Source organism: Salvelinus alpinus, chromosome 35 (genome assembly GCF_045679555.1).
Source record: "Salvelinus alpinus chromosome 35, SLU_Salpinus.1, whole genome shotgun sequence".
Lineage (NCBI taxonomy): Eukaryota > Metazoa > Chordata > Actinopteri > Salmoniformes > Salmonidae > Salvelinus > Salvelinus alpinus.
In genome coordinates, this window is record NC_092120.1 from 10,971,198 (window position 1) to 10,999,115 (window position 27,918).

The 27,918-nt window shown below is 41.4% G+C and overlaps 1 protein-coding gene across 4 annotated transcripts; it reads left to right on the plus strand.

Annotated features, from left to right (window-relative positions):
* Nucleotides 1–27,902, plus strand: LOC139564002 (pleckstrin homology domain-containing family F member 2). 4 transcript variants are annotated; one of them, XR_011672683.1, is made up of 3 exons: nt 1–157; nt 24,229–26,525; nt 27,365–27,902. XR_011672683.1 is itself a non-coding variant. In XM_071383120.1 (2 exons), the coding sequence occupies exon 2, from the start codon at nt 24,240–24,242 to the stop codon at nt 24,984–24,986; it is 747 nt and encodes a 248-aa protein (XP_071239221.1). In that variant the 5' UTR covers nt 3,084–3,216; nt 24,229–24,239; the 3' UTR covers nt 24,987–27,902. The 4 variants fall into 4 exon arrangements, 2 of the variants coding, with proteins under 2 accessions (XP_071239221.1, XP_071239220.1); XR_011672682.1 differs by lacking the exon at nt 1–157 and adding an exon at nt 9,948–10,273; XM_071383120.1 differs by lacking the exon at nt 1–157 and adding an exon at nt 3,084–3,216 and having other exon boundaries at nt 24,229–27,902.
* The last annotated feature ends 16 nt before the right edge of the window (nt 27,903–27,918 follow it).

The following is a 27,918-nucleotide window of genomic DNA, read 5'->3' on the forward strand; positions in this document are numbered from 1 at the left end:
GACGCCACTACTCCCTGTAGCCATATTGTTATTACTTTCAAGGCAACGAGTGAGCAGCTGTCCGCGGACAGCAAGGTAGAGGGCGACTGACAAGTGTGGAATTTCATTAAACGAAGCTACAAGTTACTTGTAAATTGCTGGTCGAAGTTAAAGTCGGGTATGTGCTTTGTTGGAATGGTATCTCACTATTTGTGTTCTTGTATTCTTAGCCATAGTCACAGCTACTGTAGCTAGCTAACTCGCCACTGTTCCACTGCACTGTGCTAACACCACAGCGGCTAAGTTAGCTAGCAAGTTGGAAACGGGACCGAATGGAGGATTTAGCTAGCCTTTGCTTTAGCATTAACATTGTGGCTAATGAGCGTAGCTAGCAACTAACTAAATAAGTTGATCTAGCTAACTTAGCTAGCGCTACACCAATTATGAATTATATTGAGATAACGTTGGCCAAGTTAACCACGCGAGTCATCTTTAGTAGCTAATGTTAGCTAGTTAACCAGTACACCATTCATAGACGTTGTTAGCAAACTACCTTCTTTAGCGCCCATTAACGATGGTATCGTCTGACTGGGGGTGTTTTCTTAAGCGCCCCGACGCTTGTTCTAAACGTTAACGCATCGTTTGCGGTAGGGTTTTTGGAAACATAAGGAACGTATCTTTCATATCAGCAGGTGGGGAAAAAGTACTCAATGTTCATACTTGAATAAACATAAAGATACCTTAATAGAAAATGACTCAAGTAAAAATATAAGTCACACAGTCAAATACTACTTGAGTAAAAGTATTTGGTTTTAAATATACTTAAGTAGCTATCAAAAGTAATTGGAATTGCCAAAATAAACCAGATCAGAGACAGTAGGGATGAACAGGGATGTTCTCTTGATAAGTGTGTCAATTGAACCATTTTCTTGGCAAAATGTAACGAGTACCTTTGGTTGTCAGGGAAAATGTATGGAGTAAAAGGTACAGTATTTTCTTTAGGAATGTAGTGAAGTAACAAAAATATTTTTAAAACATATATATATATATATATATATATATATATATATAAACAGAAAAGTACAGATACCCCCCCCCCAAAAAAAAAATACTTACGTAGTACTTTAACCCTGCTGCTGTGTTCTGGTCAAATTGGACCAATCTACGTTTTCGCTCTGAAAAATGTAATTAATGTAATCTGATAGTCATGGAACCTTATGACATTGTCCACACAGGGCATCTGAACACACAAAATACATCTTGATGATTTTCATTACATTTTGGGTGTTTTATTTAACTTTTGTACACCTGTGGTGTTCCCGGTCAACAATGACCGGTCATTAGAAATGAATGGGTGAGACTACAAATAGTGTATAAAATTGAGTTCAGGCACATGCCCATTCATCAGATGGACACACTTCCTCTCCCAGACCCCCACATGCATGTGTGTTTGAGCACACACACACCTCACTCCCCTTCTTGGCTTCCATGGCAACCCCCATGGAACCTTTCCCCAATAGAATCACCTGTTGGCATTCTCACAAACAATCACAACATTGTTTCAATAATATATAGAACTTTTTTCGCAGCTCTGGTATGTAAAGCTTTTTTGAGGCCTTGCTCACAATTAATTCTGTGGCAGCACAATGACCAAACAATATACTGTATGTGAGCCTCTTGATCATGACACTGTGTTTCATCTGAGTATTTGTTATAGTCAAAATAACCATACATTATGCTTTTTTTATACTCAACAAGTTGTATAAGCCTAAAGGCCATAAATAGCAAATAGAAGTTCAAACTTGTAATGTTCACATGAATTTAAGTTGATTAAAAAGATCTAACACAACATTAGGTGATAATATATGGATTATTATGGATTTATAATCAGCTATAATGGGGTATAATGGGGTGGTCATTTTGGACCGAGAACACAGAATTAATTAACATGAAACAAACAACAGGAGGGTTGAAGTATTTTTACTTACAGTTGAAGACGGAAGTTTACATACACCTTAGCCAAATACATTTGAACTCAGTTTTTTCACAATTCCTGACATTTAATCCGAGTAAAAATTCCCTGTTTTAGGTCAGTTAGGATCACCACTTTATTTTAAGAATGTGAAATGTCAGAATAATAGTAGAGTGGATTTATTTAAGCTTTTATTTATTTTATCACATTCCCAGTGGGTCAGAAGATTACATACACTCAATTAGTATTTGGTAGCATTGCCTTTAAATTGTTTAACTTGGGTCAAATGTTTCTGGTAGCCTTCCACAAGCTTCCCACAATAAGTTGGGTGAATTTTGGTCCATTCCTCCTGACAGCTGGTGTAACTGGGTCAGGTTTGTCGGCCACCTTGCTCGCACATGCATTTTCAGTTCTGCCCACAGATTTTCTATAGGATTGAGGTCAGGGCTTTGTGAATCCTTAAGCCATTTTCCCACAACTTTGGAAGTATGCTTGGGGTCATTGTCCATTTGCAACACCTATTTGCGACCAAGCTTTAACTTCCTGACCGATGTCTTGAGATGTTGCTTCAATATAGCCACATACTTTTCCTACCTCATGATGCCATTTATTTTGTGAAGTGCACCAGTCCCTCCTGCAGCAAAGCACCCCCACAACATGATGCTGCCACACCCGTGCTTAACGGCTGGGATAGTGTTCTTCGGCTTGCAAGCCTCCCCCTTTCCCTCCAAACATAATGATGGATATTATGGCCAAACGGTTCTATTTTTGATTCATCAGACCAGAGGACATTTCTCCCAAAAGTATGATCTTTGTCCCCATGTGCAGTTGCAAACCGTAGTCTGGCTTTTTTATGGCGGATTTAGAGCAGTGGCTTCTTCCTTGCTGAGCGGCCTTCCAGGTTATGTCGATATAGGACTCGTTTTACTGTGGGTATAGATACTTTTGTACCTGTTTCCTCCAGCATCTTCACAAGGTCCTTTGCTATTGTTCTGGGATTGATTTGCACTTTTCGCACAAAAGTACGTTCATCTCTAGGAGACAGAACGCGTCTCCTTCCTGAGCGGTATGACGGCTGCGTGGTCCCATGGTGTTTATACTTGCGTACTATTGTTTGTACAGATGAACGTGGTACCTTCAGGCGTTTGGAAATTGCTCCCAAGGATGAACCAGACTTGTGGAGGTCTACAATTTTTTTTCTGAGGTCTTGGCTGATTTCTTTTGATTTTCCCATGATGTCAAGAGAAGAGGCACTGAGTTTGAAGGTAGGACTTGAAATACATCCACAAGTACACCTCCAATCGACTCAAATGTTGTCAATTAGCCTATCAGAAGCTTCTAAAGCCATGACACCATTTTCTGGAATTTTCCAAGCTGTTTAAAGGCACAGTCAACTTAGTGTATGTAAACTTCTGACCCACTGGAATTGTGATACAGTGAATTTTAAGTGAAATAATCTCTGTAAAAAATTGTTGGAAAAATTACTTGTGTCATGCACAAAGTAGATGTCCTAACTGACTTGCCAAAACTATAGTTTGTTAACAAGAAATTTGTGGAGTGGTTGAAACACTTAGGTTGGAGTCATTAGTTTATGTAAACTTCCGAATTCAACTGTAAGTACTTCACACCACTGCATATCAGCGAGAAATAATTTTCAAAAATCAAAAGGTTAAATTACCTTTTTATAGGGTTAGGGTTCCCACAGAGACATATTACCATGTTACAGCCCTTGTTTTCAGTAGTGATGGGGAAATGAAGCTTCCTGAAGCATTGCATATTTCTAGCCAATTGTGTCAAATAGGTTCATTACTCAAGGCTTTGATCAACACTGTGTATACTAGTGGCACCTGGTAGTCAAAACAATTTAGCACAGCCAAATTATTATAGATGACATCCCACATGCACAGTGTAGCCTTTTTGTCTTCTTCTGAAGATGATACCTAGCCAATCAGGTGTTTGCGCCAGGTAGCCTAGTGGTTAGAGCTTTGGGCCAGTAACCGAAAGGTTGCTGCGTCGAATCCCCGAGCTGACAAGGTAAAAATCTGTCGTTCTGCCCACTGTTCCCCGGTAGGCCGTCTTTGTAAATAAGAATTTGTTCTTAACTGACTTGCCTAGTTAAATAAATAAAAATAAGATTTTGTTAGATGAAACGAAGCTTCGGATGTCATTGATCACGTGCCTTTGATAAAGCGATACAAGCATCGGCACACTGCTTAAAAATAAACTGCTTAGCAATTGCCTCGGAGCACCGGTATTAAACGTAACATCACTAGTTTATGGAAGACAGAGTGGACTAGCTAATTAGCTATCTGCATCACTGACACCTGTGTGTAAACAAAAGACAGACGCAACAAACATCTTGTCTCTGAAAAATACTGTCGGGTGCAACTGTGTTAAAACCGGTTAAAACATTGTATAGTACTAAGTGTGTGTTTTTAATTTGTGAAATTATTTTGTTGTGAGATGAAAGTAGAGGGATTTGTCTTTCTAGAACCGTACTGCAATTGAGAATCAATGCTTTCTTAAGGGTCCTTCCTAACAATGCAGAGAAATGTATAAATAATAGAAAACAAGGAATAAATACACAGTGAGTAATGATAACTTGGCTGTATACACGGGGTACCAGTACCGAGTCAATGTGCAGGGGTACGGGGTAATTGAGGTAGATGTGTACATATAGGTATGGGTAAAGTTACTATGCAACAGGATAGATAATTAACAGTAGCAGCAGCGTTTGTGACGAGTCAAAATAGTTTGTGCCCAGTGATGTACTGGGCCGTACGGACTACCATTAACACCTTGTGGTTGGATGCCAAGCAGTTGCCATACCAAGTGGTGCAACCATTCAAGATCATTTCAATGGTGCAGCTGTATAACTTTTTGAGGATCTGAGGGCCCATGCCAAAAAGGGCTGTTGCGATCACAAAAAAATGTCAAAAATAAAAACGCGAAGCAAACCAAACTCTTTGGTCCTTTAAAAACCTGATGTATGTAAAATATTGTGTGCTATATAAAAAGAAAGGAGGACCAAGGCACTCTTCATATAATTAATTAAAATGCCACGAAGGCCATGCAGCCGAAACGCGTCGGTTTTTAAACAACTTTGTTTCTATTGAACATGCCATACTAATAAAGGCATTTTAATTAATTATATGAAGAGTGCCTTGGTCCTCCTTTCTTTTTGATGACCAATTTACCCCTTTTACCAAAGAGCACCTTCTATCTACCAAAATATACTATAGTGTACCTTAGTAGCGCTTCCCTTCCTCCTCTTTCTATTGTGTGCTATATGTTGGAAAATATACTGAACAAAAATATAAATGCAATATGCAACAATTTCAATAATTTGACTGATTTACAGTTCATATAAGGAAATCTGTTATTCATTACATGCTGACCAGACCAGACACGTCGCGTGCGCGAGCGTCGCAAAATAAATTTAGAAATCCATGTTATTCAATTATTGCACCCACACTGCTCGCGCGCGTCAAGGGCTAAAATAGAACTCATTCCTATTTCTGACGCAGATCGCACTGCAAGTCCTGCCTCTCCCATCTCCTCATTGGTTTATAGAAGCAGGTACCCACATGCCATCTCCTCATTGGTTATACCCACGTGGGTGATTGAAAGATGAACTTTGTTGCCGGTTGTCGTGGAAATACAATGAAAGTTTAGATGCGATCGCCATATAAGTTCAAAGATGAAAAAGCCTGGAAGGAGGAGAGATGACTAGAAACGATTCGGTTGGCCGTTTTATGTGTGGATTAATTGTCGGAGAAGAGGTCCTTGTGCATTTCAGGTAAAATAACTCAATGTTTATATCCCAGGACAAATTAGCTAGCAACAGCAAGCTAGCTAAATAGGACAAATTAATGTTAGCTAGATAGTGCAAGCTAGCTAGCTAAATTGCCATACATGTTTAATGCTTTTCGACCTGCCCCCAAATTAATGTCATTGGTTCAGAGTTTGTTTTGATATTTTAACCTGCGTGTTGTGATCGCGTTTGGTGTGGGGGGGGCAAAATACATTTATGCACGATAGCGCACGCGCGCAGCCGGTTTGGGTTCCGTGTTAGGCCCTAATCTATGGATTTCACATGACTGGGCAGGGGCGCAGCCATGGGTGGGCCTAGGAATGTGTTTTCTCCACAAAGGGCTTTATTACAGTCAGAAATACTCCTCAGTTTCATCAGCTGTCCAGGTCAATCCCGCAGTGGAAGAAGCCGGATGTGGAGGTCCAGGGATCTTTTTATTTCAGTTCATGAAACATGGGAACAACACTTTACATGTAGTTTTTTATTTTAGTTCAGTATAAATGAATGTGTCTCTGGATGACTGATGTTTGTTTCCAACATTAGGTATGTTTTCCTGAATAAGTTGAATCTGCTTTGTGTTTTGTTTCCTTGCCAACGCCTTTTGCGATACTGGTATCATCATGGATCTATTGCCAAATCTTTTCACCCTCCTGAGGGGGAAGAGGCATTGTTGCGCCTTCTTCATGACTGTTTAGACCATGATAGTTCCTTAGCAATGTGGACACCGAGGAACTTGAACCTCTCGACCCTCTGTTTCCTGTAGTCCACAATCAGCTACTTTGTCTTGCTGACGTTGAGGGAGAGGTTGTTGTCCTGGCACCACACTGCTTAGTCACCTCCCTATAGGCTGTCTCATCATCGTTGGTGATCAGGCCTACCACATTTGTGTCGTCAGCAAACTTAATGATGGTGTTGGAGTTGTGCATGGCTACAGGAGGGGACTAAGCACGCACCCCCGAGGGGCCTCCATGTTGAAGGTCAGCGTGGTGGATGTGTTATTGCCTACCCTCACCACATGGGAGCGGCCCGCCAGGAAGTCCAGGATCCAGTTGCAGAGGGATGTGTTCAGTCCCATGGTCCTGAGCTTATTGATGAGCTTGGAATGCACTATGGTGTTGGAATGCTGAGATGTAGTCAATAAACAGCATTCTCACATAGGTGTTCCTCTTGTCCAGGTGGCAGAGGGCACTGTGGAATGCAATAGAGATTAACGCTATGCTCCTTTAGTCCATTATTGGGCTAGTTAATTAGACAGAATTTAGATAGCTAGCCGTTTTGTTGTTTATCACCACATCCAGTACTTAAGTAACTAGAGAGCTTACAACGGCCATAAATAGATTCAACTCACTTAGCTAGCTAACTAGTAATCATGACAAATATCAATCACCATTTAAACTTGTAGAAACTTGAATGCAGAACACCACCACAATGACGGCTCAGCTATCATTAAATGTACTTTATCCTCGTCCTGGGGAGGCAAAGGTGTGTACCTTTTTTGTTTGTTTTTCCTTGCTCAATTTGTAAAGCATGGCACCACCAACGGCAGAATAGTGGGTTCGATTCCCAGGACCAACCTTACGTAAATGTATGCATGCGTACTGCAAGTTGCTTTGGCTAAATGCGTCTGCTTATGGCATATTTTTGCCTTAGCACTACACAACTGATTCAAATGATTAACTCATCAAGCTTTGAGGATTTTCTAAAATATGCAACTCTTTCAGTTGCCAGGACCAGGATTAAGAAATTGCGATTACGACATCAGCTAGCTAGTTTTTCACCTGGTCAGAGCATCAGCCTTGTACAATTTTGTCAAAATTAGAGGTATTGTGCAATCTAGCGGTTGCTTTTGCTCTGTTACGAAACACACACACACACACAAACGACTACCCAGTGCCTGATGCTGCTCACTCTCTCGTAACTGTAGAGTAGCCTAGATGGCTTAGGGCAAAAGGACAACGTTGTGCAAGTGTGTCAATAGGCCATTGCCTATTGAATGCAGGTGCTGTCATTTTCTCCCCCCCTCGAGTAGTTTCACGTGGTCAGAGGCAAAGCATAAAATGTGCATCTGAAAAGAAGCACCTACAATAAGTTGTTTGACAGCGGTTTTATTCCGAGCTAGGCCTAGGTGAGGCTAAATGCAGTCGACTTGCCCAGGAGGACTCCTCCCAGCCTCAGGCAACTTGCTGCTCTGCCGCACCGGTACAGGATGTTGCTCTGGTTCCTGTAATCCAATATGGCTCTGTTTATAAATGGATGCAGATTAAATACACTAGAATAGTTCCCACTCTGAAACAAATAGGTTGCCGTCGCTTTAGTAGCTCACAGGTATTGTTTAGCTTGCTAAAGTTATCGGTGTAGTGTATGTCAATTGTGCTTATCTTTCTCACCAGGAAGTAGTTCTGTCACAAAGGCCTATAATGTGATAGTAAATCGTTTTCTGTCGCAACAGGAGGGTTTTTCATATTATGTAAGCATTTCACTTCTGCGTTTGTTGTGCCTGCCTCCAACCTGGCGTTTTTGAAAAGGCACAATTCAGACTCACTTTCGCAGTGCCTTTTTACTTCTGATTTATTCTCTTTATGTCTCTGTGAGAGGATTTCACTTGTGTCAACTTCACTTTTATCCACATGGAGGTAAACAAACAGTTAGCAAGATGGGCTGTGAGTAGCCTAGTTTTTTCTTGCTATTAGCAGACAGTTTTATTTTAAAGTGGCTAACTGCAAGCCTTACCACTCAACCTTTTTACTGTTCTCTGCTACCTTTTCTATTAAAATGTCCCAGAAGTGAATATGATGAACGCATATGCACATCTGAATGAGTGTAACAGATGTTGTTATGGTGCATTCCTGTGTAGATAACTCTTCGCTGTTAATGCTCCTACAGACACACACCATGGTTGAGTTTAACGAGCACTACCAAAAACCTGGAAGAGCAGCCATTTCACATGTCATCAGAAAATATAATGTGTTCATACTGAAACCCCATATGGAGCTCAGCTACCCTCTTTTTTTTCACTTCAAACATCAATCTGTAGTGAATGCTGTTGCCTGCTGCTGAGGGAGCGATCATAGCTTTCTGAGTGAGTGGTATAAGTAACAACAACTTATCCACATAGCAGAGAGCTTAAGGATCAACCACATGACACAGTGCCCTTTGACCTCTACTACAACTCGGTCGAACTCTTGATCTCCATGGTGATTTTACAACCCTGTGAGCGGTCTGAGCTAATGCATAGACTTACTAAAGCTACCACGCTGCCTGTACTGGAAATTGTAGAGGTGGAAATGATGTTGTCAACCTATAGGCCTAGCCTAAAAAATAATGTTGAGACAAAAAGGTACTTTGATCATATATAGCGTTCATTTGGGTCAGGCACTTTGTCTTTGACAATCTTTCAATGATTTCTGTTAAATCAAATCCCATGATCCATCGCCTGCTCCATTAAATCGATTCAGAGGTTTTATGTAGCCTAGCCCCACAACACTGGGGGGTGGCTTCCCCTCTAGTCAAAGTTAACATCCTTTCTGCCTAATGCTTTTTTTACTAGCTTTTCTTAGTCAGCAAAGTTATGGCAAGGACTAAAGCTTTCCCTCCAAGGTTCTCGGTAGAGAATAGTCGCTGAATAATTATTTGCCATTTTAAGAGTAGAGTTTTTTTTATTTTTTTTTCTCATTTAAGCTCTCACCTGCACAAGGTTATAATCTAGCCTATCTACAGGTGGCTTCACTGTAATCATTTACACAGTGGAATGTCCCACACCTTCACTTGAAGGTTAAGGTCCCCTAACAAAGGTTAGACGGAAGGTTAGACTGAAGCAACCTGGTTGCTGTTGGATTGATAAGGGCCCTCCCTCTATTCTGTAAATGCAGTGCACTGGACATGCTTTGGTTAGACTGCCCTTTTGCTCTGGTTTAGAGAGCACATTCACAACAGTCCCAAGCCATTGTGCATGTCATGAATTAGGCTTGGGCAGTATACCATATGCCAGGGTATTTGGAAAAAGCCAAGGGATGGTTTTTCAATACTGTTTTATATATTTTAATATTTGTAGATACTTTTGAAGTAAATACCTGCAGTCAACTTGTGCAATACTATAGGAGATAAAGAACATTGCGTAATATAGTTATCCTGTCACATTTTTATGAAGCTTACGGTAGTCCCTAGTCACGTGTCACATGGTGTTTGTTTACAAGCAACTACGACGAGAGATCGGAGCTTTGTGAGTCACTCACTGTTGTGCAGCATGCGCCAGGGGATCTAATTACACTATGGAATTCACAACTAAATGTTTGCCAGCTAGATATCTTATAACGTATGTTAACAGTCTAAAATGTGCAAAATGTCTGCAGTTGTGCATTTGGTGTGCAAATTTAGTAGCTAGTTAGTTAGCTATCTAGCTAAGTGGTTAGCTTATTCCAAAATCAAGCATTAGCTTGGTAGCAGCAGAGAATCCCATCCTGGATCAAGAGCCTTGCTGGAAAATATTTGTTTTGTGTGCAGCAAAATGAGTGAGTAGTATTTTTGAGTTACTTGTATAGTTTAGTTCAGAAACTGTACAACATGTTTACAATGCGCTCTTTAGCATTTTGTAGGTATTCTCTATTGGGATTTTACATATACAGTGCATTCGGAAACTATTTAGACCCCTTCCCCTTTTCCAATGTTTGTTACGTTACAGCCTTATTCTGACCTGGATGAAAAACATGGATGAATCCTGTTTCCATTGATCATCCTTGAGATGTTTATACAACTTGATTTGAGTCTACCTGTGGTAAATTCAATTGATTGGACATGATTTGGAAAGGCGCACACACACACACACCAGTCTATATAAGGTCCCACAGTTGACAGTGCATGTCAGAGCAAATCCAAGGTCGAAGAAATTGTCAGTAGAGTTCTGAGACAGGATTGTGTCGAGGCACAGATCTGGGGAAGGGTACCATATCGACTGTAGTAGCGTAAATGTGAAGTGAAAATGCCATCATGCCACTATATCATCGGAGGCCATTAGGTCAAATGGCTTGTTTCGAAAGGTTACCAAAAGGAAAGGTTACCCCCCCTATATTTGCAGTGAGGGGTTTGAACTTAACTTAGCCCTGTCCTATTCAACAGGTCAATGTGCCTGCACTGCACACCTGTTTAGATATCACATAAACAGCCACTTCACACAACATATTTCCAACCCCCTTATCTCGTATTGTGATCATGTAATCCTCTGTAGACATGCTGTGCTCATGGTAAGCCAGGACTGTGTCCTCTGCTGTAAGGCTGTATTTCCTCTGCAGAGTTAAGCGAGGCTGAAGTTGTTTGTTGTAAACTGACGAGAACACAGTGCAGTAGTGTTGTCACGATACCAGAATTTTGACTTCGATACTCGATACCACAACAAATAAAGAAGGCGTATCAGCCAAAGTCAAGTAATGTCACTTGATCCAGACAGATCTTTTGAGTTCAATATCATTTCATTACAATTTGAGTTTTGGTTAAAAAAATATATATATATAATTAAACTACATAATGGTAATCATTTATTTGAGTGGTAAATCTTAGGGATGTGCAACTTTCCCTTTCTTGACGATTCAGTACATATCCAGATACATGGGCTCCAATACGATACAGGAACAATATGTTTTGATTTTAAATGACTCGGTGCGATTTGGTTTGATTAGAGGAACGAAACGATACGATTCGATGCACTGACATTTGTTGTATAAACACATTCGTTTTCCATTCTAATCTGCAGCTAATGGAGTTTATGAGCTGGGCGCCTCTAAGCTGAATCTGTCTGAGCTGACCTCTCTCACTGTGTGTGTAAATTATGTGTATATGTCGGCACCTGAGCTGAGCCATAAGGGAGACTGCATCTACCACCCCACCTATCAGATAATGGGGATAATGTTTGCTTTTTGTCCCTCAACTTTCGATCTGAAATCCCCATCACCAACTAATTTTGTCATTTTTGCAGATTCAAAGTGTTTGAGCTAGTAATGTATCAATATTCATCGTTGCAAATTAGCTATGACATAGCCAATGAAAATAGAGCACAATTTTGAATTTCAGCCCTGTCTCAATTGAATGGTTTAGACCTTTTTGGAAGTTGGAACTGGCTTCAAGGTCCAGAGTTGAATTTGAGGGCTTTAGTCTATTGATAGACTTGATAGAAATCTAGATGTACCCTAGGACTGTCCACAGTACAGGGGAATGCATATTCAATAGGAGTATGTGCATGCATTGAGTTATTGAGCTTGTTTTGCTGATTCCATGTGGCTACAGATGAAAAACAATCTGTTTCCCTTCCATTTGGGACTTATTTTATTATACTGATCAACATCATTTGCTGCTTTTTTTTCATTCTAAAAGTTTGCGCTCTCTCTTTAAGACCCTTGACTTCATTCACACACAGTCAGTTCAAGGCTAGAGCAAAGATGATATGTGAATTGGGGGAGACAATGAAAATGTTATGTTTTTGATGTCAATCAGCTTTGAAATCAGCAATATTTTGCGTTAACATTTGCATATTATCAGAAGCATGGTACTAGGGTAGTGAATTGATGTTTGCTTCAGCTAGCAAGGAAAGTTGGCCTATAATTTTAATTTGTATTTATTTAACTAGGCAAGTTAGTTAAGAACAAATTCTTATTTACAATGAAGACCTACCCCAGCCAAACCCTAACCCGGACGACGCTGGGCCATTTGTGCGCTGCCTTATGGGACTCCCAATCACGTCCGGTTGTGATACAGCCTGGAATCGAACCAGGGTCTGTAGTGACGCCTCTAGCACTGAGATGCAGTGCCTTAGACCGCTGCGCTTCTCTGAAGCTACCGGTATCTTCTTGCAAGTGTTTTAGCATGTAATGCTAATGAGTGCAGTGGTTCCTCAGGCCAGGCTAGAGCTAGCAAAGAGTAAGTGGAGCAGGGACGGTGCTCTCTCGCTGTAAGGGGACATTGGCTGACCTGATACAGACATACTTGATCCACTCTCAATCAGTAGACGACGTTAGGCACATTTGACACTGACAGAAGTACCGAAAGTAACAAATTCTAGTAACAAACTTTCATTTTCTAGTATTGAAAAATGACTGACAGTTTGGTATACCGTGCTACACTACAGTGCAATGGTACCTGTCAGTACCAAGGACTCAACATATTTTTTTCTGGCTGTCTGGCCCTTGGTGATTGGGGCTGGCTGCAGAGTGGGCATCAGCTCGGAGAAATTCTTTTGGAGGTGTCTGGTCACTGGTGACATTCATTCTCAGTGAGGAGGCATAGGCCTGTAGCTGTACTGTACGTCGGCTTACATAAACACCTGCTAGTGGGGGTGGTGGTGAAGTCAAATGTCTCACATATACAGTGAGGGTGGGCTTATCCTCTCATACAACCTGTGCTACATGGTCCAAGGTGTAGTGAATCATGAGCTTGGCAGTCACACTTTCACTTTAATAGCTGAAATGCTTGAGGCGGATCTTTTCTTCCTGTCTGGTTGAATTATGCTATCCTCTGTCTTTCATGCAATGCTTCCTTCAGTTAAAGGGGCAATCAGCAGTTTCTACATACGTTTTAGACTTATACACTGAGTGTACAAAACATTACAAACACCTTCCTAATATTGAGTTGCACCCCCCCACCTTTTTTGGTGGGGTTTCAGTTCTTGACACAAACCGATGCGCCTGGCACCTACTGCCATACCCTGTTCAAAGGCACTTAAATCTTTTGTCTTGCCTATTCACCCTCTGAATGGCACACACAATTCATGTCTGAATTGTCTCAAGGCATAAAAATCCTTCTTTAACCCATCTCTTCCCCTTCATCTACACTGATTTGAAGTGACATCAATAAGGGATCATAGGTTTCAACTGGATGCACCTGGTCAGTTTGTCATGAAAAGAGCAGATTTTCTTAATGTTTTGTACACTCAGTGTAAATTATATATGCCCATTGATTCTTGAAGAATTTAACTTATAAATGTGTCATGACCTAAGTTCAACTGTCGTACCCCATCAGAACCCAAACTATAAACATGTTTTACTCTCACTGTTTGTCAACAAAGTAAATACAAATGCTATATAATAGCCTTCAAACATGGTTAAAACTATCATTTTGATATCATGGATGGTGAATCCTTGCATCCATAGCTCTGTCTATGAATTTGAGTGGTTAGATTTCTCAAGGCCCATCCCTTAACTTTTTACTGAAACTGGTGGGGAGGTCACTTTGTTATTGTTTTAACTGCTGATTGCCGCTTTAAGGTCGTGAATTCGTGTTTTGGTGAGTGGTGTAAAAATATCTTGATGCTCATCTCTTCAGATGAATGTGTGCCGGGTAATTACTTCCTCTGTAGGAGGAGGCTGTGGCAAACTGTGCATACACCAAAAACGTGAGCGCCCCCCCCAACAGTGAGGTTGTTAAGCTACCACGCCACAAGAGTTTATAGACCCAGAGGCGCAACATCGCGAGACTTCCAGAAACGGCTGCGAAATAGACTAAGTAGACAGGCTGGGGTTTGAGAAGTCAATGAGAGAAGTGAAATTCTTCCTTAGTAGTTAATTTTCTCAATCTAAAGGCACAACCTAGATTCAAGTCAATGTCTTAATAAGTAGTTGAACATGTTTTTACTCCAACCTCGTGAAATTGACATACTAGCACGTTTTGATTTTTGTCAAAAACAACTTTATATTGAGTGCCTTTAATTTGACGGCCTGCATATGCGAAGTTTGGCGCCAGACGACCGTTAGACCTGCTGCCGTGTTTCTACGCATGAGCTTAGCTAGCCAACGTCGCAATGACATCGCCTACAAGCGTGATCGAGGATTTCTATTGGCGAAGCAGTTTCCGCCTGTCTTTGACCTCTCATATGCAAAAGCAGCAGCATCCTTGTCAACAACAGAACCCTCTTAATTGGTTTTGCTTGTTTTGGAGATTTCTGTTTGGGTTAGAGCATACAAACACCTCTCTTTCTTCCGCCACTTTCATTCTCTTGGTATCTGAGTCACTTCTGTCTTGCCAGGGTTCATGAGACATGGGCCGGTATAGAACTGCATTGCACTTTGACTCAAACAGTGATCCTCAACAAGTATTCTAGTGTCTGACAGTTAGGCTAAGTAATGTTGTAGCCCAGCATTGAGGAGAAAGGTTGAATGTCCCCTGCTACCTCCCTCTGTCTGCTTCATGAAGACAAGAGTTTTGCAATGGTGACCCATCTGGGGAAACCTTGGGTTATTTTTAGATGTACTGTCTCCCAATTTGAGACTGAAAGAAGAATGTTTTGCATTGGGTGCCTCTTCTGTTCAACGTTACAGGAAGGTAAGGGCAAGGAACCATTCATTATGAGAGCCAGGCCTTTTTTAAAGCTGTTGTTTATTGCCAGTGTCTCCTATACCATTAGTTTATTATGACCATTACACCATGTAATTGGATGCCCTCCTGCCTAGGGAAAATGTTAGCATTATTGGCCTTGATGTTGCCTCAGGAAGATGTTGGGTGGCAACTGTGTTCATTAGGCCTTCCCCACAAACTCATATAAACCTAACATAGAAAATGTTGTGGGGAAAAGAAGAACTAACATCATGAGTGTTGACTTTCCCTAAGTTGTCCTATTTTCATGTCTGCCTAATGTTGGTTGTATTTTCACAACCTCAATCTGCTTCTTGGCAAAATGTCTAGAAAAATAAACTTGAAAGAGCGAGAGGACAGAGCTCGTAATTAGGGATGCACGATATATCGGTGAACATATTGGAATTGGCCAATATTAGCTGAAAATGCCAACATCGGTATCGGCCAATGTCTAGTTTAACGCCAGATGTGCAAAACCAATGTGAAAGCTGACGTGCATACTAGAGGTCGACCGATTATGATTTTTCTACGCCAATACCAATTATTGGAGGACCAAAAAAAGCCGATACCGATTAATCGGCCTATTTTATTTCTATATATATATATTTATTTGTAATGATGACAATTACAACAATACTGAATGAACAATGAACACTTTTATTTTAACGTAATATAATACATAAATAAAATCAATTTAGTCTCAAATAAATAATGAAACATGTTCAATTTGGTATAAATAATGCAAAAACAAAGTGTTGGAGAAGAAAGTAAAAATGCAATATGTGCCATGTAAAAAAGCTAACGTTTAAGTTCCTTGCTCAGAACGTGAACATATGAAAGCTGGTGGATCCTTTTAACATGAGTCTTCAATATTCCCAGGTAAGAAGTTTTAGGTTGTAGTTATTATAGGACTATTTCTCTCTATACCATTTGTATTTCATATACCTTTGACTATTGGATGTTCTAATAGGCACTAGTATTGCCAGCCTAAACTCGGGAGTTGATAGGCTTTAAGTCATAAACAGAGCCGTGCTTGAAGCATTGCGAAGAGCTGCTGGCAAACGCAGTAAAGTGCTGTTTGAATTAATGCTTACGAGCCTGCTGCTGCCTACCACCACTCAGTCAGACTGCTCTATCAAATCATAGACTTAATTATAATATAATAACACACAGAAATACGAGCTTAGGTCATTAATATGGTCAAATCCGGAAACTATCATTTCGAAAAAACGAAACGTTCCGTATTTTATCTAACGGGTGGCATCCATAAGTCTAGATATTGCTGTTACATTGCACAACCTTCAATGTTATGTCATAATTACGTAAAATTGTGGCAAATTAGGCGGCCCAAACTGTTGCGTATACCCTGACTCGGCGTGCAATGAACGCAAGAGAAGTGACACAATTTCACCTGGTTAATATTGCCTGCTAACCTGGATTTCTTTTAGCTAAATATGCAGGTTTAAAAATATATACTTCTGTGTATTGATTTTAAGAAAGACATTGATGTTTATGGTTAGGTACACATTGGAGCAAGGACAGTCATTTTTCGCGAATACGCACCGCATCGATTATATGCAACGCAGGACACGCTAGATAAACTAGTAATATCATCAACCATGTGTAGTTAACTAGTGATTATGATTGATTGATTGTTTTTCTATAAGATAAGTTTAATGCTAGCTAGCAACTTACCTTGGCTTCTACTGCATTCGCGTAACAGGCAGGCTTCTCGTGGAGTGCAAGAGAGGCAGGTGGTTAGAGCGTTGGACTAGTTAACTGTAAGGTTGCAAGATTGAATCCCCGAGCTGACAAGGTAAAAATCTGTCGTTCTGCCCCTGAACAAGGCAGTTAACCCATCGTTCCTAGGCCGTCATTGAAAATAAGAATGTGTTCCTAACTGACTTGCCTAGTTAAATAAAGATTAAATAAAGGTGTTAAAATAAAATAAAAATTGGCCAAATCGGTGACCAAAAATACCGATTTCCGATTGTTATAACTTGAAATCGGCCCTAATTAATCGTCCATTCCGATTGATCGGTCGACATCTAGACATAATGACGCCACGTAAAATGTTGCGCTATATGTGCAACACAGCATTCCTAAACTAGCCCACAATGTCTGCTGTGTGGATCGAGCTGTCAACAAGTCAAACAGTCATTTGAAAGCGTAACAAAATTTCCACGAGACAACTCAAAGGCAAAATCTATTAAAGCTAAGATAATGGAATTCGTTGCCCTTGAAAATCAACTGTTCGCCGACTGGTCGAGCACTGGTTAACACTACCAAAAGCTCTATTTTTCAGATGTTGCCCTACCGGAGTTACAATGTAATAGCGTCAATGTATGTCAAGAAGCTAATAGCATACTATGGAACACCGTTTGGGTCTTTGTGTGTCAAAAACGATACAGTAGCACTGTCAAAGCTGTACAAAAAAGTCAGCAAACACCGGCCACGAACGATGTGTTTACAATACCGTGTTTGTAATAAAGCATTATTTGTTTGACCGCAACTTATGGGGTAGGTAACTTTAGCTTGGTACCTAGCTAGTACCAATACAACGCAGCCTGAAAACAACGACCAGTAGAAACTGCAGTTATTTTCATTATTCTTAGCAATGATTTAGGAATCCGTGTGAGTAAGTATTGTTGTTCGCTTATTGATTTTAAACTTCTTCAGTTCATGAAAATAAATAGCTAGCCAGCTACTTAGCTTTGGGCAACAGGGTTAACGTTATAAGCAGCCAGCTAGCTTCATCTGGCTAGTGAGGCTCAACCGGACCGGGTTATGTGTTGTGAAGCTAGCCACAATAAGGATTAAGCACAATAGTGGAATTTGCAGTTTGCCTTAAAAATAAAAGTATGTCATTGACAGTGATGCAAATTAATACAAATAGTAGAATTATACTATTATTTTGAAGGCTAACCACGAAGTCCGCTATTGTGGCTAATCCTTATTGTGGCTAGCTTCACATAGATGGGTCCGACCACCATTTAATCAAATAAGAACTGTTTTATAAATTAGGGTTATTTTAGATGACACCGAGCAATATAGTTAGCTAGCTAACTATAGCTACTGAAACAGATTGTCATTTTTGGGGAAGAACATTGTTTGCATCCATGAGCTAGCTAGCTTTTTTTTATGACCAGCACTGTAGGTGCGCTAGACAACTTTACCAGCATCATAGCATACGTATCGATGAATCGTTGTGACATATGAAATACGAGTGATAGTGTAATCAATGTGTAATAACTATGTAAAAAAAATAATGAACACGTTCAATTATTATGTGACGTGCAGTCATATTCAGGTCCTGATTGGTCAACAAACTTCTTTGACACATAAAATAGTGTTAAATAGTATATTTTTTGACACGCAAAGACCCAAATGGCTTTCCATAGAAATCCTGGTTGAGAATGAAAAGACTGAACAAATGAACAACGAAACAGCACAGCAAGCAAGTGAAAGAAATAGGTTTTGATTATGTTTTACTGGAAATGGGGACATACGTAAATGCCAACAAAATAACTTTTTGGTGTGTGTATAACCTTTATTTAACTTGGCAAGTCAGTCAAGAACAAATTCTAATTTACAATGACGGCCTACCCCGGCCAAACCCGGACAACGCTGGGCCAATTGTACGCCGCCCTATGGAACTTCCAATCACTGCCGGATGTGATACGGCCTGGATTCGAACCAGGGACTGTAGTAACGCCTCTTGCACTGAGATGCAGTGCCTTAGACCGCTGCTTGTGTATGTTAACTTTTTAACTGTACTAGAATGCTTAAAAGGCCACAGTAATTTTAAATATTGGTATCATTTTCTTTGGCAAGGAAAATATCTGATATCGGTATCAGCCAAAAATGTAATATCGGTGCATCACTACTCGTAAACTATTAATCATGGGTTTATCTTTAGCTCCTGCTTCTCCCGTAACCTGAGGTAGGCTATAGCAACAAGTGTTGGCGTCAGCTAACCCTGCCATTCAAAATGAAGTCTTTCGTCCTGTTACTCCAGCATCCAAAACTATGAGGAGTGCGCTGTAAAAGGTTGTCCTTTTTCCCAACCTGTCCAAGATCTGGTGTCGCTGATGGCGGAGGGAAAGCTTATGAGGTTTTGAAAGGACCAGCTGGTGATGGGGAAGCCCATAGTCAACCTGGTGCTGGGATAGAGGTGTATTCACCACCTTGCTACCCTCTGCTACCTGGCACATTCTTCAACCTGGTGACCCTCTGCCATTTGCCAACTTGTACGTCCACTCAGTCAAGAGGCACAAGAGCAACCAATCAGCAAATGACAAACTTAAACACTCCCAAGTGTTGTTGCTACCTGTTGCGTGGTGTCCGGAGTCCAGGTTTGTGTGAGGGGGTGGTTATCCTGTATGTGTTTTGGCTAGGTAGTTCTTTGCTATGTTATTTTTGTTTGAGTTTTGATAGAACTCTTGAAATCAAGTCTTTCATCTGTCATTATTAATAACAGTACTAAATCTTTCGGGGACATACACACGTTTTTGATGCGACGACTAACGAGTAATTACCTAGTTCCAGTACGTATTTTCTTTCGTCACTGATCATTTGGACAAATCACGATTTCACAGGTGTGCTCATCTTTAACATTTCAGAGATTGGGGACATTTGGCCCATAAACTTGCCTGTAACCTGCAAGGAGAGGGGGTTGGAGCTACAGCTCTGCTTCCCCTCCTCGTTCTAGTGTCTTTTCTAGCTAGTCTGCCCCCAGAACTTAATCGAGCATCTGATGCAATTTCGTGGGATTTTAGTTATGGATTTCCGAGATTACTAGGTAGTGGACCCTGTGTACCCTACCTATTTGACAGCAGCAGTACATCTATAGTATTAAAATGTCTACGTTAATTCAGTCTGTATGTGCTTACTCTTTCACTCTTTCTTACTGGTTGACCCGTTGTGCTGAAGGTGGTGTATGACCCGAGCTATGCTGAAAGGACATGAATGTTTTTCTGTCTTCCCCATCTGTTTACTGCGTGTCACACTGAAGAGGAGGCGGCGTGAAAGTGAGACTGATGTTTTGTAGGTCATAATGCTGTTATTTTGGATGAGAGCTGGAATCTGCATCTTCAGAACTAAATATATTGAATCCACTGAAGCAGTACATGTACTATAGGCCTAAGACATGTTAGGCCTCTTACTGTATAAAGTTAATGCAAAATCTTTAGCCTCACTCTGAAGCACTTTTCTCTGAAATTGCATAGGCCTCCCTCTCCACTCTGTGTTTAACTTTGCAAAGCAGAGGTGAGTCACAGTAGTTCAGGCACAACCAGGATTTGCAGTTGGTTTTGTCCCAACATGTTGGGCCCTTCAGATGAAAACAACCACGCCTAACCTGGTGGGCGCAGAGCGTCACGCTTTAATGCTGAATGTCAAAGCGCCCTCGTATGCTTTTTCCATTTACATGTAGGTGTTTGAATCGATGCTGCCATGCAGCCTCACCACTGCAAAGTATTGAAACATTTTTTGACAGTGTAACGTGATCAAGATCAAATCAAATGTATTTATATAGCCCTTCGTACATCAGCTAATATCTCAAAGTGCTGTACAGAAACCCAGCCTAAAACCCAAACAGCAAGCAATGTAGGTGTAGAAGCACGGTGGCTAGGAAAAACTCCCTAGAAAGGCCAAAACCTAGGAAGAAACCTAGAGAGGAACCAGGCTATGAGGGGTGGCCAGTCCTCTTCTGGCTGTGCCGGGTGGAGATTATAACAGAACATGGCCAAGATGTTCAAATGTTCATAAATGACCAGCATGGTCAAATAATAATAATCACAGTAGTTGTCGAGGGTGCAGCAAGTCAGCACCTCAGGAGTAAAGTCAGTTGGCTTTTCGTAGCCGATCATTCAGAGTATCTCTACTGCTCCTGCTGTCTCTAGAGAGTTGAAAACAGCAGGTTTGGGACAGGTAGCACGTCCGGTGAACAGGTCAGGGTTCCATAGCCGCAGGCAGAACAGTTGAAACTGGAGCAGCAGCACGGCCAGGTGGACTGGGGACAGCAAGGAGTCATCATGCCAGGTAGTCCTGAGGCATGGTCCTAAGGCTCAGGAGGGGTCAGGAGACACTGTGGCCCCATCCGATGATACCCCCCGAACAGGGCCAAACAGGAAGGATATAACCCCACCCACTTTGCCAAAGCACAGCCCCCACACCACTAGAGGGATATCTTCAACCACCAACTTACCATCCTGAGACAAGGCAGAGTATAGCCCACAAAGATCTCCGCCACGGCACAACCCAAGGGGGGGCGCCAACCCAGACAGGAAGATCACGTCAGTGACTCAACCCACTCAAGTGACGCACCCCTCCTAGGGACGGCATGAAAGAGCACCACTAAGCCAGTGACTCAGCCCCTGTAATAGGGTTAGAGGCCGAGAATCCCAGTGGAGAGAGGGGAATGGTTTGTCCTCTGACAAATCAACTGTACATTTCGGTGTTCCTCAAACTATTGTTTTCACTATATATTTTACCTCTTGGGGATTTAATTCGAAAACATAAATGTTAACTTTCACTGCTATGCGGATGACACACAGCTGTACATTTCAATGAAACATGGTGAAGCCCCAAAATTGCCCTCGCTAGAAGCCTGTGTTTCAGACATAAGGAAGTGGATGGCTGCAAACTTTCTACTTTTAAACTCAGACAAAACAGAGATGCTTGTTCTAGGTCCCAAGAAACAAAGAGATCTTCTGTTGAATCTGACAATCTTGATGGTTGTAAAGTCGTCTCAAATAAAACTGTGAAGGACCTCGGCATTACTCTGGACCCTGATCTCTCTTGACGAACACATCAAGACTGTTTCAAGGACAGCTTTTTTCCATCTACGTTAAGTAAAAAAAGAGAAACAAAAAATAAAAATACCAAATAATTAAAGAGTGTTTGGACGATGATAGTTTGTTGGTAATGTGGACATTAAGGAACTTGAAGCTCTCAACCTGCTCCACTACAATGATTAGCATTCTCACGTTGGTATTCCTTTTGTCCAGGTGGGATAGGGCAGTGTGGAGTGCAATAGCGATTGCATCATCTGTGGATCTGTTGAGGCGGTATGCAAATTGGAGTGGGTCTAGGGTTTCTGGGATAATGGTGTTGATGTGAGCCATGACCAGCCTTTCAAAGCACTTCATGGCTACAGACATGAGTGCTACGGGTCGGTAGTCATTTAGGCAGGTTACCTTAGTGTTCTTGGGCAAATGGGGCTTTCTGGTTCTGTGAAGTTGCAGATGTGAGTGTCCTCAGGATAGAGAGAGTGAGGGAATTAGGTTGAGGGAGACAGAGATGGTGTCTTCTGGGCAGAGAGCGAGGTTAAGGAGGCGAGTGAGTAACGGAGATTGTCATTAGGAAAGTTAGGAGCAGCTTAGTTTTTCTACTGGTATGTCAGAACCTGTTAGAATATAATGTCACAGTGCAATTCTCTACTGGTACATCAGAACCTGTTAGAATATAATGTCACAGTGCAATTCTCTACTGGTACATTAAAGGGATAGTTCACACAAATTACATATTGGTTTCCTTACTCTGTAAGCGGTCTATAGACAAGGTATGACAGCAATCCATGCTTTGATTTAGTTTCTGTTTCAACATTTTCCAAGTCATGGGACTGATATTAGAGTTTTTCGTGCTTCATGTTTGAAGCATCAACAAGTTACTTTATTGAGCTTTACAATCAATGTTAGATACTTTCAGAGGATTTGGATATGACGTGTGAAAAAAGCTATCGGTCCCATGACTGGAGTGGGATTTGTGCCTTAAATGCTACAATGTTCGCATGTGGAAACCGTGCCAGGCAAACTAAACCAAAGCATGGATTGTCATACCTTCTCCATCGACTGCTTACAGGGCATAATTTAGTAATTTCGGTGAACTATCCCTTTAAGACCCATATTAAACTCTTTCTGATTTTGACACCCATCTTCTGTGGACACCGTTATTCTGCAGCTATCAACCTTCATTAAAATGATTGTCCAGATCTATTTTTGGGGACGATGGGAGTTATTAATACTAAGTGTTTGCGTCTCGATTTGTGTGTGTGTTTATCGTTCCTTGAAGCAGTGTTTCCCCTATAATCATTTAGCAGCGGTGCCGTCACTGAAAAAATACATATTTCTGCCGCGATACGCTTTTAAGATCAGAGTGGCAAGTTACAACAAGTTGCATATCTTCCTCAGATTTTCATCAGCTCGTCCGAGAACCTCCAAGGTCATTTGTAATCCTGGAAGTGTAGCCAACCCATAGAGAGGGAGAGGATTCTAGTGCCCAAGGGTCCGTTTTAGCATGGGCAGCACTATTGAGGACTTTCACCATTTTGAAGTAGTTAGCAGGGTGGGACTTCCTATGAGTAAAGGAAGGATCACATAATTCCATCCAGGTCATCAGGAGGGATCAGCCAATGAATTATACTTGTGTGAAAACATTCCATAACTGCAGGTGGCAGTAAATGTATACCTGTTCAAACAGCACACTTCAGGTGGCAATATGCACCCTTTCACTTTGTTTACCAACTCATAGAAGTAGTAGAGGAAGAACATTTGACTACTTCAAAATGGAGATGGCCCCAATGACACTGCCCATGCTCTCACAGTTGCCATAATGGATGGGACAAATACAATGTTGCGTCCTCTGACTATCTTTTAGCCAACCTTATTAATAGATGTATGTAATAATTGTTAGCTAAGAGTTACGCTAGTTAAATTACTTTTTGGGTTAATATAGAATGGTCTGGTGATGTCATTGAGATTTAAGAGAGAAAATGAAACTGTCCTTGATTTTCAGATGAATTTTAAAGGAAGATATAATTACATGTTCATGTATTTTGGAGTAGGACGTCCAACAAAAAAATCCTCATTTTGAGTGAGTCTTAAGTTAATAAAGCAGCTGACTGAATGAGAGGCCTAGTCCATGGACATTTTGCTAGAAGTTCTCTATTGAAACGCGTCTGTGTTGCCTGCCATATATTTCCTATATCGCTTTTCATATTCTTATAATGCAATGAACTGGATGACACTTTTTTTCCACTTTCAATCTTTGTATCGCAGGTTTGAAGGGGTATTTGCTAAAAATTAAAACACAATCGTTTTCTCTCTCTCCCTCCTGTCTCTGTCTGCTCCAGGCGAGGCTAAGATGGTGGACCGGCTGGCGAACAGCGAGGCCAACTCCAAGCGGATCCAGGTAGTCGAGGGCTGCTTCGGCGCGGCGGGCCAGCCACTGGTCATACCGGGCCGCGTACTCATCGGTGAGGGTGTGCTCACCAAGCTGTGTCGCAAGAAGCCCAAGGCGCGGCAGTTCTTCCTGTTCAACGACATCCTGGTTTACGGCAACATTGTCATCCAGAAGAAGAAGTACAACAAGCAGCACATCATCCCGCTGGAGAGCGTCACCATCGACACGGTGGCTGACGAGGGCGACCTGCGGAACGGCTGGCTCATCAAGACACCCACCAAGTCCTTCGCCGTCTACGCCGCCACCGCTACCGAGAAGTCAGAGTGGATGAGCCACATCGGCAAGTGCGTGGGCGACCTGTTGGAGAAGAGCGGCAAGGCGCCGACTGGCGAGCACGCCGCCGTCTGGATCCCAGACTCAGAGGCCACCCTCTGCATGCGCTGCCAGAAGATCAAGTTCACGCCCCTCAGCCGCCGCCACCACTGCCGCAAGTGCGGTTATGTGGTTTGTGGCCCGTGCTCTGACAAGAAGTTCCTGCTGCCCAGCCAGTCATCCAAGCCGGTGCGTGTGTGTGAGTTCTGTTACCTGCAGCTGGCCTCCGCAGGAGGGGGGATGGGCTTAGGCCCACGCTCGGACTCCTACAGCCGGTCAGGGTCAAAGTTCAACAACGTGTCGGACGACGAAGATGAGGAGGACAGCAGTGACTGAGGAAGGCCCTCCTGACAGCCTTCCATCTTTTCCCCTTTTAGTAATCAATTAGCAATATTCCACTAATAATTATAGTTTTTTTTTTTTTTATCCCTCCACAGCTTAAAAATACCGTAGGAAGATTAATTCATTGGACAGCAGTGTTTTGAAGAAACATTCTCTTTTTTTCTTCTAGCTGAAATAAATGTTTTTTAACGATAATATAGTGAAATGCCTGATGGGAATTGTAGTAAGTTCGGTAAAAATATCCCTCTGACTATTTGTAGGTTGGCTGCTTCCTGTATGGCATGCTCCACAGTCCATCTTCTTTGTTCTCCATTAAACAGTGGACCTCACTACAGGAGCGAATGATGCAAGGAGTAATGTAGCTCCTCTCTGCTAATGTCATCCTCTCTTCAATTACATTCTTGATTTCATTTCCCCTTATAATTTTTATTTTATTTTTATTTTTTACCAATGAACCTTAAGAGGTGTGTGTACATGCCTCAATGCTGATATTTCTGCGGGGAGAGGTGATTAGCATTCAGTCACACTTTACATAGTCTTGCCTACCCCTTTAAATATTTCAGGTAAAATACCTGTAGGTGCTTTTTTTCTAGGTTTGTAACTGCTTCAGTATTTTCTAACATAAATAACCCCTCCTTAACTAACCTCTCAAATGATTACAGTATCAAAGCCAGAAACGTAAACAGTCTGGTCTGTTGATTTGTCTTTTGTAGTTATTTGCTAATGACAAATCGGCTAAAGCTTTATGATTGTATGGTGAAGCTCCTCTAGGTGTATATGTCTTAGCATACAGTGGTGGCAAACTTTCTGTTTTGAAGTTGAAGAGTTTTTCTCCACAGCTTAGCTTGTAATAGCATGTATTTGAAATGCACATAATCAATCATCCCAAAAATGTACCTCACACAGACCTTAATTTTCACACAGTGCCTTCTGAGAAAGTGAGTTGTCTGGGCAGGCCTGTTTTAATGAGATATTGCATCAGAGTAGACCCTAGTACTGTAACTTCTGTTTTGAGGCTGTGTTCTGTCGGTATAACCCTAAGCTGAATAATGGCTGTAGGGAGAAGTTTGTGTGATCATTGTGTCGGTGTCTGTAGAAAGCTTTACTTCAGATATTTTTTACTAAATCATAGAAGAAAACATGCACCTAAAAATATTGTCATGCTTTATAGAGTACTGTCCAGTGTTGGAGATGGGTTTTGGTTCATCTAGAGTATTTGGCAAGTTTCTGGATTGAGTTTCCACTGAGTGCCTCTAGAGTCCTGTGAGAGCAGAAACTTGACCTGTGATGATCAGGAAATCAGCCCATTGTCTTATTGTGGTCTCCTCAGTATGTGACTGCTTCCTAACCTGCCCTCAAAGTTCCAGGGTATCCTGACCTGTCAGAAAATAAAGCTGAACTGAACTTGCCTGACCACAGAGAACAGGATATCATTGCATAACGTACAGGAAGTGTCTACCATCGACTTCTTTCCGAGGAACCGAGACCATCCCTGCCCCCCTTGTCCCTCTTCCAACTGAGCTTCCCTATAAGGTATGGACAGTCTGTGTCAGCTGACGCTGACATGTGAAAGGCTTGTTGGAGGACCAACAATGACCTACCCGCAACCACCATCACTTTTTCACGCTGTGAAGCGAATGTGAAATGCACTAACCATTTCAGGTTTTACACTCTGGGCCAGACAGATCTAATTCAATTTGTCTAGGCATAGTTTATCTTCCTGTGTTTCCATGGGAATCCTTTCTCTCCTTTTAAAGCAGTCAGGTTCACAGGTGGCATAGACTTGAACTAATTTGCAGTCTTTCAGTGTAATATGGAACGTTTATCCTGAGAAGTGTGTGTGTGTGTGTGTGTGTGTGTGTGTGTGTGTGTGTGTGTGTGTGTGTGTGTGTGTGTGTGTGTGTTTCAGAGTGACAGAACTGGCAAAAGGGATCATTTCTTTCCTTTTTTAAATTTTTTCGCTTCTCTAAGAAGTAACTGTAGAGCCCTATAAAAGTCCATCTCTTTGGCAAGCAATAAGACATGAGACAAATCTCCTACCCCGTTGTCTCTGATTATCAGGTTGTATTGTTGAAGAAGCAGATGCTCAAAATACTACATCACTCACTCTATTGAAGGTTTAGCATTATACTCACTTAAGCAAGTTTTGCTGTTGATCCTACTTATAGATATTGGGCACATCTATATTAACTCAAATCCTACCATAATCTGTAGTTTTCTTAATCAACACGTTTGTTTTTCTTCTTTCACCTCACTTAATGAATATTTTGAAATGACTTTGTTTTAATCCTGTTGATTTTGTATATTTGTATAGTGTTTGGGGTTTGTTTTGTACAGTATACTATGTAGTTATACAAATGCCGCTGTTTCAGGTCTCTTGTGCTCGTCTCGTCTTCATGTATGGACCGGATTAAACACCAGCACTTTACTCTCTTTCTCTGGAGAGAGGTCGTAAACAAGAGCTACAGTGCCTCTGAGACCGTAGACTGACAGGACTGGATTTCCTGTCTGACATCACCTCAGGAGAGTGAGCTAGGGGGACCAACACAACCTGAGAATTAACATTGTACACCCATTAAGCAAAAATGATGTCTGAACACAGAACTGAGGGAACAATGTGAGATTTCTGAAAGAGAGCATACCATACTGTTTTGAGTTTGTTTTCTTTGCCTGTTTATCTGGTGTGGTCTTTTAACCACTCAAGTCTCATGGAATTGAAGTTCTCTCGATTGTTATCGGGTGACGTTTTGTCTTCTCTCAGATTTAGATTTTTCTTGTCATTTAAATTCTTGTTTAAAATGTCTTTAAAGGGCTTAAACCTGAATGTAATACAGCATATCATCGTTAGATACTAATTTTCTCTGAATTGAAATATATATGTATAAAATATAAATAACATATTGCCTAAAATCTGTCTTGTCTTCTT